Source organism: Dichotomopilus funicola (genome assembly GCF_033296635.1).
Source record: "Dichotomopilus funicola strain CBS 141.50 unplaced genomic scaffold C8A04scaffold_113, whole genome shotgun sequence".
Taxonomy (NCBI): domain Eukaryota; kingdom Fungi; phylum Ascomycota; class Sordariomycetes; order Sordariales; family Chaetomiaceae; genus Dichotomopilus; species Dichotomopilus funicola.
Window position 1 is genome coordinate 40214 of NW_026944134.1, and position 16118 is coordinate 56331.

Consider the following 16118-nt stretch of genomic DNA (forward strand, 5'->3'; position numbering starts at 1 on the left):
CTATGCGATACCTTTTTTTTCCCTTCTTCACACCCACGTCGGTCCCTAGCCACTAGATATTCAGACAGAGCCCAAAACGTTCTCGGCCAGCGAGACGCTAGTCCCGGTGTTGTCGGGCTCGACAGCAACCGACTTGACCTTGCCGTTCTCGACAACAATAGCGTAGCGCTTGGATCGGTCACCACCAAAGATGGCCGACCCATCAAACGCTAGGTCGAGTGCCTTGGTGAACTGCCCCGTCGGGTCGGCGAAGAAGCGGATCTAAGCACAGCCGTTAGCAAGTGTTGCTCCTCCTCCTCAGAGGGAACAAATATACAGATCAAAGCAATTACTCACCCCTTGATCCCCAGCCGGATCCAACGCGTCACCCCACGCCTTCATCCTATCACCCCCAATCCCCATCAGTCTCAGATCACAAACTCTCATTCCCTAGTAGTCATGCCATAACTCACACAAAAACATCATTAACTGAAACAACCCCCACCACATCAAACTCCTTCGTCTTCGGATGCTGCGCATACCCCGGCACATGCGTAGCCGAACACGCCGGCGAAAACGCCGCGGGAACCCCAATCAGCAGCATCTTGTTCACCCGTTCCGCTTCCTCGGCCAGGTTGACCCGCTGCCCGGGGGTCTTTTCCATCAGCGCATCGGTGTCGGGGAGCGGGTCGCCGGGCTTGATGAACATGGGGCGGGTGGTGTGGAAGGCGGCGGCGGAGGAGAGGCGGGTGACGGGGGCACGGCGGGAGGTGGCTGATGCCACGGAGGTGAGGGGTCGGAGGGTTGAGCGGAACATGGTGGGCGGGTTGTTGTCTTGACGGTTTTTTGTGTTGGGAATCGATTGGGTAGGGTCAATTGGGTGTTGGTAGTGGAAATGTATATGTGAGGCCCGGTTCTGTCGGTGAATTGAGTTGACTATCGGCGGGATATGGCGCTGGGGAAAGCGCAATCGGAGGCCGGAGCTCCGTTGAATTGAAAGCTCCGATGAGGTGACATCACGAATGGCAGGGGTAACACACGGCGGGGTTAGGGTTAGATGTACCAAGTTACCTCGAAAGCGTTAACAAGAAGACAACAAATGGAGTTCCGTGTTTGTATTTGGCAATCCCCTAGAAAAGTCGAATTAGTCTCAAAGTTATAATAATATCAAACTTATTATGAATTGTAAAAACACCGCCTGGGTACTATGAATAGGAAGCAAATGCACAAAGTCCTTTGATAATGTTGAATTTGAACTACTTGAGTTAATTACACAGCAATTCGCAAACTTCCTCAACGCATTGGTGAACTTGATGTGGTATATTTAAAACTATTTTCTTTTTCACACCGCAGATATATTGACACATCTAACACATGTGAATACGCCGGTGTGCATTCTGTACGAAAAACCAAGTAGCCAAGGTATTTGCAATATTTAGTGGAACCAGAAACTAGACAACTCAACCCCCACACTGCTCCCATTCTTATAGCATAGGCTTCAGGTCTTCCGCCACATGGAAGGGAGCTTCCGTTTTGGACTTGATCTCGTCCACAGTAACACCATCAGCAATTTCAATCAGCGTCAGGCCCTTCGCAAAGTCGACATCAAAGACACCCTATTTTTCCACACGCGATTAGTAACTTCTCCCTTTACAAAAGCGGACTAACGACGTTTGATGGGAAACCTACCAATTCCGTGATAATCCTGGACACACATGCCCTCCCAGTCAGCGGGAACGCGCACTGCTTCACAATCTTGGGATTCCCCTTCTTGTCGGTATGCTCCATCGTGACCACCACCTTTGTCTCGCTCGGATTGCTGACCAGATCCATGGCGCCGCCAAACCCCTTGACCTTCCCCGGCAGCATCCAGTTCGCCAGATCGCCCGTAGCGCTGACCTGCATAGCGCCGAGAATGGTCAAGTTGATGCGGCCGCTGCGAATCATGCCGAAGCTCTCCTCGGACCCGAAGACGGAGGCGCCGGGCCGGAGCGTGACGGTTTCCTTGCCGGCGTTGATTAGGTCGGCGTCTTCTTTCCCCTTGAGTGGGTAGGGCCCCAGCCCGAGGATGCCGTTCTCGCTTTGCAGCGTCACTTCGACGTCCTTGTCGACGAAACCCGGCGCGAGCATGGGCATCCCGATGCCGAGGTTGGCGTACATGCCGTTTTGGAATTCTTTAGCGGCGCGACGGACGATGAGTTCGCGCTTGGCCTTGGTGCCGCCGGTGCCTAGGGCGGTGGACGCCTTGGGGTCCTCAGGGGCGTCGGGGTCCTGGCTCCAGGTGAACTTCTCGATATTCTTCTCCGCTGTGCTTTGGATCACGCGCTTCACGTAGATGCCGGGGAGGTGGACAGCCTCGGGCGGGATCTCGCCAGGCTCGACAATGTGCTCGGCCTCGACGATGGTCAGCTTGGCGTTGCGGCCCATGGCGCCATTGAAGTTGTTGGCAGCCAGGCGGAACTGGCAGTTGCCGAGACGGTCGGCCTTGTACGCCTTGACGAACGCAACGTCGCCCGTGATCGAGTCTTCCAGCAAGTAGCTCTTGCCATTGAACACCTTGACATCCTTGGGGTACGAAAACTCGTCCGGGGTACCGTCCGGCTTGTTGCGTTTCGGCAACTCTCCCGTTTGTACGACCGTACCAAACGCAGCGGGGGTGTAAAAAGCAGGAATACCCTTCCCACCAGCCGCACATCGCTCAGCCAGCGTGCCCTGGGGACACAGCTCCAGCTCGACCTCGCCGGTCAAGTACATCGTCTCAAACGTCTTGTTCTCGCCAATGTAGGAAGCAATCATCTTCGAGATCTGCTTCGTGCGCAGCAGCTTGCCGAGACCGCTGTTGTCGGTGCCGGCATTGTTGGACACCGCCGTGAGGCCCTTGAGGTCAGGCCTCTTGAGCACCTCGTCGATTAGCGTGTCCGGAACACCGCACAGGCCGAAGCCGCCGCACAAGAGCGTCGAGTTGGGCTTCAAGTCCTTGATCGCTTCCTCGGCCGAGGGGTAGACTTTGTTGATGGCGCCGCGGAAAGCCGTGGCGGAAAACGCCCGCGCAAAGAGAGCGCCATGCTGTCGTTACCAAACACTGTTAGCTCCCGGTCGGCGACCTCAGAGGCAGGGCTGGAAACCCCTGGTCCAGATCCAAGTCCGCTCTCGCTCACATTCTGACCATATTTGGCGTACGCCCGTAGGGTCCGCATGCACATTGCCGTCGAGGGCATCTTGAAGGTGGACGGCAGGTTCGGGAATCAGGAAGCTCGTACTGGGTTTCGGATCGGAGACAGTTACGCAATGCGAAAAGCGACAACTCAGAGAATCACGCGGCAGCTAAATCAAGAACCGCTTGCTGTTGGCCGAGGTACTGAAACGGAGAACGGAAAGGTGACGCCGACAAGGAAACGCCACAGTCCAATGTCAAAACATCGAGCAGCTTAGCAGGGTGGGAGTAAAGTGAAAAAAAAGAAACTAAAACCTCAAATCCAAAAGAAGGTATCGCGGGGTCCTCAAACCCATCGCGCCTGCCATACCTTCTAATTAATAAGTTCCCAGCCCCACGTCAATCCCCGTCCATCCGCGGTTCGCTACAAAGTACGAACGCGGCAAGTCTAGCAAACGTAGCGAAAGCCGTACTCGGTTGCGGTTGTGCTGAGGGTCCAATGCCGGGATTGATTGATTGACTGCTTGAGAATCTCCCCATCCCACTATCCCGCGAATGGCCGACGGCAGTGCCGGCCTGGGTCCTGGCTTGTCCCGGGGAAAACTTCCCCGCCCTGCTCCCATCTTCGGAACAGGTGCTCGGCAGCGCGGGTGAGAATTGACCCATGGACTGCTTGGAACGTGAACCTTGGGGGAGGGTTGCTCGCTTTTTTGCGGGGTTAAACGCTGCGGGCGGAAAACGGCGGAGCAGACAAGGGGGCCAAGGAGAACAGGGGGGGCAAAACAATTGTCCCACGTGCCGCCTTTCCAGTGCGGAACAACAAGGACCTGAGTGACAAAAGACGGCCTTGGGCCGAGTCGGTGGGTGTCACGGGTTCCGCTTCACATGTTGCTTCGGGTCTGGTTGTTTGTTTGACGACTAATCATTTGCGAGGGGACGGAACAAACGGGCAACCTCAAGTTGAGTGTCTGTTTCTGATAGTTGAGAAGCTGGTTGCATATTCGTGAAAAGCGCTTAAAGCAAGCGTATGTCGGGAAGGTGCATGTGAAAACCCCCAAGATCCATCCCTGTCCCTTGACCGTTCCCATCTACCTGTGTATGTATGTATGTACATGTGCACGCAAAAAAAGGAGACGACGGTCTAGCAAAAGTCTGATGCTGTATCATGTCCCAGCCTGAATCCCAAAATTTGTTCCTTGTGATTTGATATGTAAGTAGCGTTCCCAGTCTTTGACTCTCAAGTGCTCGGGCCGCTGTTCGATGTTGAGTTCATGAATTCGATGTTGAAGGACCAAGCGCCTGGATCTAGTTAGCTTTCGAAGTTGCCGGGAGAAAGAAAGGGGAGAGGGGCAGATGACGTACCGTCTGCGAGGTTTTGAGCGGTATCATCGAGCAGAATGACCCTCCGCTTGTTACAGTACGAGGTCTTGTCCATGATTTCGACTTTGAGTTTTGGGTCGGCGAGCTCGGCAATCGGCTTTTCGAACATTTCGGATAGCGCCTCAACAGCCATCTCTAGATCTTTTTGGTTGTCCTCAAAGATCTCCGTCAGATTGTTACGCTTCAGGTAGAAGGCAAAGGCGTAGGTCCACATCAGGGTTTGGCGGCACATCTGGAGCGCTTGAGAGGCCGAGTTCAAGTACTGGACCTCGATCCAGGACATGCCCGATTCCTTTTGCAGCAGAACCATCTTCTTCTCCGTCTTGTGGTAAATATCCTTGTCGAGCCGTGCTGACTGTTCGTGGTTCGCGTATCGATTGTAGTAGTGCAGGTACCGCTCCAACGAGACCCGCGACTTCGCCTGCGCATCCCTCGCATCTGTGCCGCTCTTCTCTTCAAATCGGTTGCAGTTGTACCAGCTCGTGCCGTGTTCCGACCACAGACCCATGCACATCCAGCAGAACTCGTGCTTGCACTTGCGGCAAGTCATGTGGTTGCATCCACCATTCTTCTCGATAGTGCTGTTACACTTCGGGCATTCTTTGGTGTTGGCAGAGATCCAGTTCGCAGTCTCGGAATCGTCGGCGCACTTCTTGAGCCACTTCTTGACGAGCTGACACGGGGCTGGCTGATGGTCGTTCAATATACAACCAAAACAGAACCTGTACCCGCAAAGGCAGGCCACCGTGGGCACCACTTGGTCAAGATCCTTCTTCTTGACCCTGCATTCGACGGCGTTCTGGCAATCTGGAGCCGGACACCACTTGAGCGTCTCCTTGTCTTCCACGTATGTCCGGTGGAGCAGCTCGTGGTACCGCTCCGTCAGCTCGGAGGTGACAAGGAGGTCTAGTGATCGCGCATCGATGATCAGAGTGCAGCCTTCAGCGGGGCACTGAATGCGTGCTGCCTCGCCTTCGCCCTTAATTTTTTGCGAGAGGTATTGATGGTAGCAGTCCACACAATACCGGTGCCCACATTTCAGCGCAAACGACTGGAGCCCTGGCTCATCCTCGCAGCAGATATCGCAAGTGAAGCCCGGGATCGTTCGTAGCTTGGGTGGCCCTGCTGTGGTCTGAGCAAGTCCGGCAGCCTCCAGTACTTGACTGGGGCGGTCCATGTACTGCTCAATGAGCCGTTCTTTGTTCCACCTGAAATATCGGAGGAGGATCGCGGCCTCCTCCTTCGCAATAGTCAGGATCATGTTGACCTCGTCGATGAGTTCGTCTTGCTGCTTCTGCACATCTTGTGGCTGGAAGACTTTGTACGAGACGTCGAATGGTGTTTTCTTCCTCTGCCCGATATCCTTCTGCGAGTCGATGTAAACGTCGGGTTCGTCATCGAAGCCAAAGTCTAGTTAAGGGGAAATGGACCAGTCAGCGCTGCTACCCATGAAAGGGGACAAAGGAGATGCGAGTGCAAGGTATCCGGTAGGGCGGGTAGGACAAACCTTCGTCTCCAGAAACATCGTTGTCACTATCATCGGGAAGCATATCGTCCTCGCTGGAGAGGTTGGACATGAAGTCGTCGTCGGTATCCATGTTGCCGTTGGATCCGGCGGTCAGAGGGGTCGGCGGGGCCGTCTCGGGGCCGGCTGATGCGAGTATCCTCTTGTTAGGAGCGGTGACGGTAGAGGAGGATATCGTCGCCTCAGCGGCTTTCCGCTTGCGTGTTGTTGGGGGAATCGTGCCGGCTTATGTGGGCGGATCGGGTACGAGATCCCAGCGCCACCGGGTAAGACGGCGAAGGGAAGGGGGCGTGGTTTGGGAGCCCCTGGGGGATCAAACTGCAGGTGCTATGGTGGTGCTAGGGCGGTCCTCGTGTAGCCGGTCACGAGGCAATCGTCGGTGTTGGTACCGTTGGGATGGGCAAGTTGCGTGCTTCGGGGGGGAATGGAGCGAGGCCGGGAGCTTTGACGATTGTTGGGGCGTTCGGGCGGGGTGTAAGGGCAGACAGAGGATTTGGGCGGGATCTAGGTGAAAGAGTCCGATGGAGTGCCTGACGAGTGTGAAATGTTGAGGAGCCTTGGCCACGGGAAGGGAAAGGAAGATGGATCCGCCAAGCTCACGATGGGATGGACGTGAGGTGATTTAGGAGGTAATGAAGGGAAGGCGAGTTCGTTGTTGGAAGGAACAATAGCGGGAACAAGGCCCAAGGATGACCGGGCGGTCACCAAACGACCCCCGAGACAGCGATGCGCTGCGCAGGGCGAGAGATTATGTAACAGGGGCCATTTGGCCGCCCATTCTCGCCTGTTCGGCATCCACCAGCACTGCACAATGGGCGACATCAGCATCGCCCCCACTGACCACCTGGGAGGCCAGGGGCCAGTGCCAGGCAGCCAAACCGCCCCACAGTGCAGGCAAGGCTTTTTGCCCATTCGTGTTATTGTCGCGTGCACCCGCTCGACCCGCGCGCCCCACTTCCCAGAGCTGAGAAAAGCAACTCGCCCCATTCCGTTGTCCGTTAGAGGCACCTTCCGGCAGGCATTATTCGGGCGCTCAGCCTCTTTTTTGTTGTTTTTCATTGACGACGGTCCGCGCCAGTCGGCAACGCCGTTACTCCGAGTCACGCTGTGGCCACGGACCCGGCAACCCAATCCGTCACCGATTGTGTACATACAAACCGGAATTCCAGCCAAACAGATCGCCGGGAAATCAAACGGCGAAACGCAAAGGAGGGACCGAGCGGGAAACCACCAACATGAGCGATACGGCGGCAAGAAACGACGATGAAACGTCGCGCCGCAGGAAATATGACGATGGGGGCGACGAGGTCGGTGACGAGCGGAGGAAGCGATATCGGGACGACGGTTCTGGGAGACGCAGCAATCGGTCGCGGTCGCGGTCGCGGGACCGAGGGCAACGACGACGACGCTCCAGAACACCGGATTCGAGAGATCGGCGGTCTCGATCGCGAGAGCGGGAAAGGAGGAGGGACCGGGCACGGGACAGAGAGAAGGGGGGAGATCGTGATCGGGACCGCGACCGTGACCGAAACCGCGAACGACGGCATCGTGAAGACGACTCCGAGAGAAAGGAACGCCGGAGCCGTCGAAGCCCGGATAGCAGACGCCCACAGCTAGAATCAGGCCGCAACGCTGAGCGACCTCCTCGATCTGAACCTGGGCAGAGCCTCATCAAACGATCTGGCCCACTCCCGTCCCAGGACGACTCCTTTGCCATTAGCAAAGGCGAGGAACCCGAGAAGCCGATAGAGAAACCCAACTTTGGAAACTCCGGGTTGCTCGCGGCGGCCTCCAACTCGGTTACGCAAGCCGACGGGACAACCATCACACTTAAATACCACGAGCCGCCAGAAGCCAGGAAACCGCCGCCACGCGACGCATGGAAACTGTTTGTGTTCAAAGACCAGGACATCGTGGACACGATTGAGCTAGGCACGCGGAGCTGCTGGCTCGTTGGCAGAGAATTCTCGATCGTGGATCTTCCAGCAGAACACCCGAGCATCAGCAAGCAGCACGCGGTCATACAGTTCCGATATACGGAGAAGCGAAACGAGTTTGGCGACAAGATCGGGCGGGTGAAGCCGTACTTGATCGATCTGGAGAGCGCGAATGGCACGATGCTCAACGGCGACAAGGTACCGAATAGTCGGTATTTGGAGCTGCGAAACAAGGATATGGTCCAGTTTGGCTCCAGCACGCGGGAGTATGTCCTCATGTTACCTCCTAAGGAATGAGCGGAGTACAAAGACCAACAATAATACTATCATTTCCCCAACCATCACGGGGATACCAAGCGATCGCGGTCTTGTAGCCGTGCCGAGGTTGGCCAACTAGCGAGTCATTGGATTCGAAAGGTGACACTGCGTACTATTTATTCATGTGGTCACCTCCCGTCCCTTGCGTCCCCCGGAGGCTCTGGCTGAGTTTGCGCAACGGTTACTAGATCGACTTGCACAAACCGCCTCGCTGGATTAAACCGACGTCACCGGACAAAGCAAACGCCCCCTTTCGACCGGCTCGGCCCGGCCGCGAGCCCGTTCAACCCCGAAAAGCCTCCACGACTGAAAAGCCTCCGGGCCTCCAGGCGCGCTTTCCCAGATCGCCTGCCCATTTTGCGGGTGGGTGCAACCATTCCCAGATCTATCCTCCGGGAAAACTACCGAGACTTAACCCCGGCGATCATCCGAAAATGCTACCTCATGTTCGCAAGTTGGGTTGGTTGGGTTGCGTCCGAGGGAGGGTTCGATAAGTCACGCTTGAGGGCGCTGACAAGATTTTGAGTTGGAGGTGGGAAGTTATTTGATCAAGTGATGTCTGTAAACCCACTCTGGGGGGTCCGTAACAGACTGAGACAGAGCTCAGCAGATTCAGCAGGGCAGCATCGCAGCAATGAGAGTAGCATTTGCACTTGCGTGGATGTGGAAAGTGATGGGAGTAAATGTAGTCTCAGCATTGTGGTATCCGGCTGCCTCTTTGGTTTTTTTTTGTTTTCTTCCTTCCGGTCCCTCTCATCAGGTTGATAGGACTCTTGACTTGCGCGTGCGGTGCGAGGCAGTGAAGCTTGTCGCAACCGTCATGCCATGTGCCTGCGGCGATTCGGACGATCCCTCGAAACCGGCCAGTGATAGCGGCCCCACTGCGCCCCCGCCTCTTCCGCCCTGCGAACCGGAATCGAGCCCTGGAACTGCTTTCGAATGCCTACTCGATTTGTACCACAGTCCTTTATAAAAAACCCGGGCGTTCGGTGTCCATCCCCTACCGAGTCTAAAAGCTGCAACCTGCAAGGAGCCTTGGATGGCGTGGGCTCCGCCCCCCTTTTGCAGCCGCGTCCCGCGCCGTCCATTCCCGGTGAGCGTGAGCCGGGCGACCAACGGGTGGCTTTCTTTTCCTTTCCTTTCTCAGATCGGACACTACACTAGGAAGGGGGGCGATTCTGGGGAATCTGACAGCCCCCTGCCACACACCATCCACTCGGCGGCCGAGTTATGAGTTATTGGTGTGTGTGGTTTGGTCTCTTGACGGGAGTGTGCCCGGCATTTGAGACAAACAAATGCAACCCTCCCGGGGAAAAAGACGAGGGGTAAAAGGTACGGTACGCCCGAATCTGACCATTTGGAGGGGGGAAGTCGGCCAGACCAGGCCAAGCTCAGGTGAACGGCTTTTGACTTTCCATGCGCCGCACGCGCGTGACGAGGCTCTGGTCACTGATTCTCTTTGGCTGTTGCTCTGTTTCTCTCTGCCTGTCATTCTGCCTGTCTCTCCCTGTCTCTCCCTGTCTTTCCCTGTCTTTCCCTGTCTTTCCCTGTATCTGTCATTCGCCGCTGCTCCCCTGTTGTCCTCATCCCATCCACTGCCGCAGCGTTGCCTCCGTCCTGCAGATTGCTAAACGGCCCGCAGGCGGTGCGGCTGTCTCGGTAGAAAAGTGATAGGTACAGTACAGTACATTCCTGCTCATAGTATGTAGTCTACATAGGTACACACCTATTATTGTACATTCTGTACCCTCCTTCCTGGACACTAAGTAGCCCTGGATTACGGCGCGGAACTAGGACTGGGAGGGCTGGACGGGTAGATCAGCAGGGGTTGTCTGTCTGTCGTACGTCGACAGGTCAGTCAAAACCCAGCCTGGCGCCTCGATTTTCAAGTGTGGGAGAGGAAAAGGAGAGAAAAAGAGGACGGCTCAGGTCGTACATACCTACACATCGGTTTTTTGGTTCGTTTATTGGCGATTTCTAGTTTCCTTTTTTGCGAGAGAGTTGGTGATCGGTTATTGCGGCTGAGTTGAGCGCGCTGGGTGTATAAGAGGATTGCGCTCGGTAGCCAGAGTTACGACACGCACGGCAGAACGAAGCACAAAGGGGACGTCGACGTCTGGATTCGGGAATGGTTCACGACGAATTTTCGTTTCTTTCCACGGCCGCCTGCAGCTAGCAGATTAGACAATATGGTAGGTCGTGATTCCTTAACTCCTATTCTCTCAAAGGGTTTGTTGGTCGTACAGCGCGGCCCGGGCCGTTCAAGTTCCCGCCAACAGCCGTTGCCAAAGTGCCGTAACCAAGAATAAGACTAACAGCCCAGGCCACCCGCCGAGAACCCTCCCAACACGGCATCACAACAGTCTACCACCACCCGAAAGCCCAAGCCGACATTCTCTTCATCCACGGCCTCGGCGGCAACCCCGGTCGCACCTGGAAAGCAACCAGCAATGACGTCTTCTGGCCCACCGACCTGCTCCCAGCGTCCCTCGGCGACAACCTGCCCGTGAATATCCTCACCTATGGCTACAACGCCGAGGTGTTTTCCTGGTTCTGGGAGAAGCCGAAGCCGACGACGTCCACTGCCACGGGGAATGATGGTGATGATAACAGAACAGGTTCAGGGAAACCAAAACCCAAAAACCCCAGCACCGACCCCATCCACCAACACGCCCACACCCTCATCGCCCAACTCACCTCCCACCGCCAATCCCAAAACACCGCCCGCCTCCCGCTAATCTGGGTCGCCCACAGCCTCGGCGGTGTCCTCGCCAAACGCGCCCTCCTCTACTCCCACGAAGTCCTCACCGCACGCATGGCCGAGTACCGCTCCATTTTCATCTCAACCTACGCCATGATCTTCCTGGGCACCCCCCACGACGGGTCCGATTTGGCGACGCTGGGGCGGTGGGTGAGGGGTGGGCTGGGCACGGTGTTGCCGCGGCGGGTGTTTGATTCGGAGAGTGTGTTGCTGGGGACGTTGGTGCCCGGGGGGGAGGTGTTGGGGGAGATTTCGGATCGGTTTTTGGAGGTTTATCAGCGGTTTGAGATGCATATGGTGTGGGAGAATTGGAAGACTGATTTGGGGGTTACCAAGTATTTCCTCCCTGTCTACCTATCCAACGATTCATGACATAATATTGAGACCTGAGCTAATAACTATATCAGAGCCCTAATAGTCAAACGGCAATCCGCCGCCCCCCAGTTGCCCGGCGTCTTCCGGTACGGCATCGAGGCGACGCACTCGGGCATGTGCAAGTTTGATAGCGTGTCCGCGTCCGGGTATGGCACGCTGTCGACGGCGATGCGCAAGTGGGTGGGGGATGCGCCGTCAACGATTCTGGTGCGGTGGGCGCATGAGGATGAGGATCGAAGAAGGATAATTCAGAGGGAGGGGTTGGAACGGGTGGCTGCTGAATATGTATTCCCCCTTTTCCTTTGTAAGATGTGGATGTGGTTGTATGTTGATGCTGACTACTTGTAGCGCGCTGCCGGGCTGGATCCTCCCGAGCAACTGGCCTTTGGTATGATAGAAGTACACACCCGAATAAAAGATCAACAAAGCTAACGGTGTATAGTTCAAACCGACCCCCTCGACCCAACCCGCCCAATCCTCCAGTCCCCAACCTCAACCACCACCCCCCTACCACGCAGCAATAACCCAACACCGAGTAACCCCAGCAACGACCCCCCCTTCATCCACCCCACGACAATCCGCCCCAACGACTACACAGTCGGCCGCACCGCCGAACTACACCAACTGCACACCCTCCTGACCGACCCCCGCCGACGCGCCCACGGCACCGCCGCCGTGCTGATCCAATGCCTCACCGGCGGCGGCAAAACCCACCTCGCGCGAGAATATGTATTCCGCTACCGCGAGCACTACAAGGGGGGCGTCTTCTGGGTGCCGGCTGGGTCACGACGGGAGTTGGAGACCTGGTTTGGGTGGGTTGCCAAAGGCGTTGGCATCGATACCTCTGTCCCTGTCCAAGAAAAGAACGGGAGTTCCAGTTCTTCCGACACCAAAAAAAGTGGAAGCAGAAGCAGCACCCGCGACACCCCCCCCCTAGTCCACGCCGTCCGCCGCTGGCTCAACACCCACCCCCACTGGCTTCTCGTCCTCGACGACATCCACTTCGACACCCCCGGGCTCGCCGACTTCATCCCCGACGACGCACCCCCCAACACCAGCCTCCTCTACACCTCCACCGAACGCGCCGTCAAAGGCGACCAGCGCTTCCTGGGCAACCCATCCGTTCTCGAACTCGGACTCCTCCCCGCGGCCGAAGCGCAGCAGTTATTCCTTGAAATCGCTGCCCCGCGTCGGAGACCGTGGAGTGACGCCGAGAAGGAGCTGGTGAGGGAACTGGTGGAGTTGATGGGGAGACTACCGCTGATGGTGCAGTTTGCTGCGCAGCATGTGGCGCATACGGGGGAGCCGTTGGCTGGGTTTGTGAGGATGTATCGGCGGAAACCGGGGGCCAGGGCGCTGGAGCCGTATCGGATGTTGAGGAAGGGACTGGAGGAGAGGGGGGAGCATGCGGCGCTGAATTTGATGTGTTTGTTGGTGTTTTTTGGGGGGATGGTGCCGGTTGAGATGGTGGTTTTTGGTATTTTTCTCTTTTCTTTTACCCCTTTTTTCTTCCTCCCCCTCTTACATTCAGGCTACGTACTAAGACACAGATAGGCCTCCCCGGCCTGGACAAAGCAACCCCCATCAAAACCCGCGACGCCGCCCTCGGCACCACAACCCTCAACAACACCCTCAAAATCCTCAAACGCACCTCCCTCCTCGACCGCGCCGACAGCAGCCAGCCCCCCTCCCCAGCCTCCACCTCCCTCACCTCCAGCTTCGAGCGCCCTGCTCCCACAGCCACCACCGCCGGCGCAGCTGGTACCTCCGCCGGTACCGAATACCTGGACCTCCTCAGCATGCACAACGTAACCCGCGCCTATTTCATCGACTGGCTCCGCGAAAAGAAACAGATTCTCTTCTGGCTCAAGAATGCGATCACCCTCTGGAGCAGGGCGTATGATGAGGCGAGCCGCAGGATGAGGGAGGATCCCGTGGCGGTCGGTGTGGCGGATGATTATAGAAGGTTTGGCGTGCACGGGGAGAAGTTGTTGGCGAATTGGGAGATGTTTGCGAAGCGCCGACGGGAGGTGGGGGAGGTCAGGGGGGAGTTGGAAAGGAGGTTGGGGGAGATTCGGGGGTGTGTTGAGAGGTTGGCGGAGAGGGATTCCCAGGGGCATAATACCGAGTTGGATGAAGACAAAGGTAAAGGCAGAGTCCAGCCGGCGTCAGTGTTTGACCGGGTGAGTGCGTCTTCGCAGACGGACTCGTATGATAGTCAGCCGAGCGGGTTGGATTCGCCGTTGGACGGGCCGGAGTTTCCGGGGTTGGCGATAGGGGTGGATTTTGAGACGGGGTTTCGGCAACAACAGCAGCCACAAAGAGCTCTCCCGTACCCCGACAACCAGGTGATGCCGACAGCCCCCGAGTTTGGTGGCGAAGACATGGAGAATGAACGAGACGACGACCAGGACACGATGGTGCTGTCGACGACGGGCACACAGGTTCATGTCGGGGGGACAAATGCAGATGCCGACGAGGTTGGGTCTGTGATATCACGCCTGGCCGACCACCGCAACCCCCACGACACCCAGCAAGACGTCACAGCGATGGTAGAAGACTGGCAACGCGACCTCCCCCATCACCGCGTCGTCCAATGGCAGCGGCAATCTCAGCACAAACACAGAGTCCGGCTCCGGGCTGGCGGTTGGCAGGAGGAACATTCCAAGAGCGGGCCGTGGCTGGGATTGACGTACGACGATACCCTTGGGCTGTCGGTACAAAGGGACGAGGAGGCTCGACCGGAACTGCACGAGAGAACCCAGAGTGAGGCAGAGATGGATCTGAACCGGATCAAGATGGCCTCGAGCGTGGCTTCGTCGCCGCGGCTGGGGAGTGTTGGGTCGCCCACGGCGAGGGGGTCGTCTACTGCAAAAGGGTCATCCACAGCGAGAGGGTCGTGGGTTGGTGGGTTGGGGGTGTGGTCGCCTTGGGGGTCGATGAGGAAGAAACAGTCGCCCGTGGGAGGTGTCCCAGAAGAACTCCCAGCAGGACCACAGCAACAACACGCCCAAACACAAACCCCTGACCGACTCTCACCCCCTCAACCACAACCACAACAACCCCCCAACATCTTCCCAACTCCAAACCCATACCCACGCTCCACCAACTCCAGCCCAGGCCCCAACCCCCGCGCAACTGCTACAGCCTCACCCTTCCCCCCACCTTCTTTCTCCGGCATCCCAACCGACGACCTCCTCCCCTCTCGGCCCTCAGTCTCCGTCTCAGGCCAGCCCGGACAGCCAGGCCAGCAGCAGCCTGCGACAGGTGGTGGACCGGTAGTCGTCCGGCACTGGAACACATTCGTCTACCATCCACACGGCACACCCATCAGCAATACCTCGGGGGTAGACTGGTCGTCGTCGGATTGGTCGGGGTCGCCGGATCCGATGTCGTTGTCGTATCCGACTTTTCCGAGTTATCAGCGGTATCCGCCTGGGGACGGACCGGTTCCGGCTTCGTTTATCAGGGGGAATAGTGTTGTTGGTAATGCTGGTAATCCTCCGTTTCAGTCGTATCCTGTTCAACGGCAGCAACGACAGCAAGGGCAACCGCTCTCGTTTGACGACGCGCGGTATTACTACCCCAGTACCACTACCAATACCGCTACTGCTGGCCCAATTCCAGGTCAAAGCCCAGGTCCAGGTCCAGGCCCAGGCCCCGTACCAGGCTCAGGCTCAGGCTCACGCTCCCCCATCCGAGCCCAACGCATCCCAACAGCCAACGCCACGCGCCTCAAGAAACGCATGCCACTCTCCACCTCCCGGCCAGTCGTATCCTACACCATGACTGAGCCTGACCCCAGGCTGGAGCCGGTGCTTTCTGATGGCGAGGGGGAGATGGAAGAGGAGATGGTCGGGTTAGGGTTGCGGTCGGAGTTAGTCGCAGGGGCTGGCGCAGGGTTGGGGTTAGGGTTAGGGTCAGGGTATCCGTACCCTTATTCCCAACAACATCAACAGCATCACCTACCTCAACCTCGACCTCAATACCAATACCTACATCAGCAGCAGCAGCAGCAACACCCACAATACCCACAATACCAACACCCCCAACAGGTGTTGATTCCCCCCGCAGCAGGTGTCGGTGCATCCTTTCCCCCGACAACAGTTGGCCCTGCTGCAGTACTTCCATCTGCGTCTGGGCAGACCCAAGGACGGAGGAATGAAGGTCTATTTTCATGGCGGCGCAGGGGAAGTGTAAGGATTGCGCGGGGTGGAAGGAGGGGAACTACTAATCCCAGCAATGAGAATCATGACGATGAGACGGGTGGTTCGGGTCAGTTGCACGATACGAATCAGGGAAACGGAAACGGGAGAACGCCAGAAGCAGACCCACTGCTGCTAGATCCCGGGTTGAATATCACTGCCCCGTCTACGCCAGTGATGGGTTCACACAGCGTACCGGCATCACCTGCTGGGAGATCACACCGGTTTTCGTTCCCTTCTCCGTTTGGTTCCGCATCTGCTTCTGCATCTGCATCGACCCCCACAGGGAGACTCAGATCAGGCTCGGGTTCGCAATTGGGTTTGCGCGGCAATGGTGGTTGGGAGGGGGAGATGGAGGGGGTTGACCAGCCGCAGCATCAACAGCAGCAGCAGCAGCAGGCCTATCACCCTTCTCACGGCCCGTATCAACAACAACAGCAGCAGCAGCAGCAGCAGCAGCAGCAGCAACATCAACAAGAACCCC

The 16118-nt window shown here is 57.2% G+C and overlaps 5 protein-coding genes across 5 annotated transcripts; 2 read left to right on the forward strand and 3 right to left on the reverse strand.

Moving 5' to 3' along the window:
• Positions 1–60: 60 nt before the first annotated feature.
• Positions 61–796, reverse strand: C8A04DRAFT_15911 (thioredoxin-like protein; the record flags this gene model as incomplete). The annotated part of the gene is made up of 3 exons (XM_062778658.1): positions 61–261; positions 337–382; positions 495–796. 3 exons carry the CDS (start codon positions 794–796, stop codon positions 61–63), a joined length of 549 nt encoding a protein of 182 aa, XP_062632763.1.
• A 667-nt stretch (positions 797–1463) lies between these two features.
• Positions 1464–3197, reverse strand: C8A04DRAFT_15915 (mitochondrial succinyl-CoA:3-ketoacid coenzyme A transferase 1; the record flags this gene model as incomplete). The annotated part of the gene is made up of 3 exons (XM_062778660.1): positions 1464–1595; positions 1669–3045; positions 3138–3197. The coding sequence occupies 3 exons, from the start codon at positions 3195–3197 to the stop codon at positions 1464–1466; spliced, it is 1569 nt and encodes a 522-aa protein (XP_062632764.1).
• A 1173-nt stretch (positions 3198–4370) lies between these two features.
• On the reverse strand, positions 4371–6111 carry C8A04DRAFT_15913 (uncharacterized protein; the record flags this gene model as incomplete). Its single annotated transcript, XM_062778659.1, has 3 exons — positions 4371–4432; positions 4496–5923; positions 6021–6111. 3 exons carry the CDS (start codon positions 6109–6111, stop codon positions 4371–4373), a joined length of 1581 nt encoding a protein of 526 aa, XP_062632765.1.
• A 1162-nt stretch (positions 6112–7273) lies between these two features.
• On the forward strand, positions 7274–8272 carry C8A04DRAFT_15910 (PML1-like protein; the record flags this gene model as incomplete). Its single annotated transcript, XM_062778657.1, has 1 exon — positions 7274–8272. The coding sequence occupies one exon, from the start codon at positions 7274–7276 to the stop codon at positions 8270–8272; it is 999 nt and encodes a 332-aa protein (XP_062632766.1).
• Positions 8273–10482: 2210 nt separating this feature from the next.
• On the forward strand, positions 10483–15491 carry C8A04DRAFT_33147 (uncharacterized protein; the record flags this gene model as incomplete). Its single annotated transcript, XM_062782346.1, has 7 exons — positions 10483–10485; positions 10617–11389; positions 11462–11714; positions 11778–11817; positions 11872–12906; positions 12984–15306; positions 15389–15491. The coding sequence occupies 7 exons, from the start codon at positions 10483–10485 to the stop codon at positions 15489–15491; spliced, it is 4530 nt and encodes a 1509-aa protein (XP_062632767.1).
• Between the last annotated feature and the right edge of the window lie 627 nt (positions 15492–16118).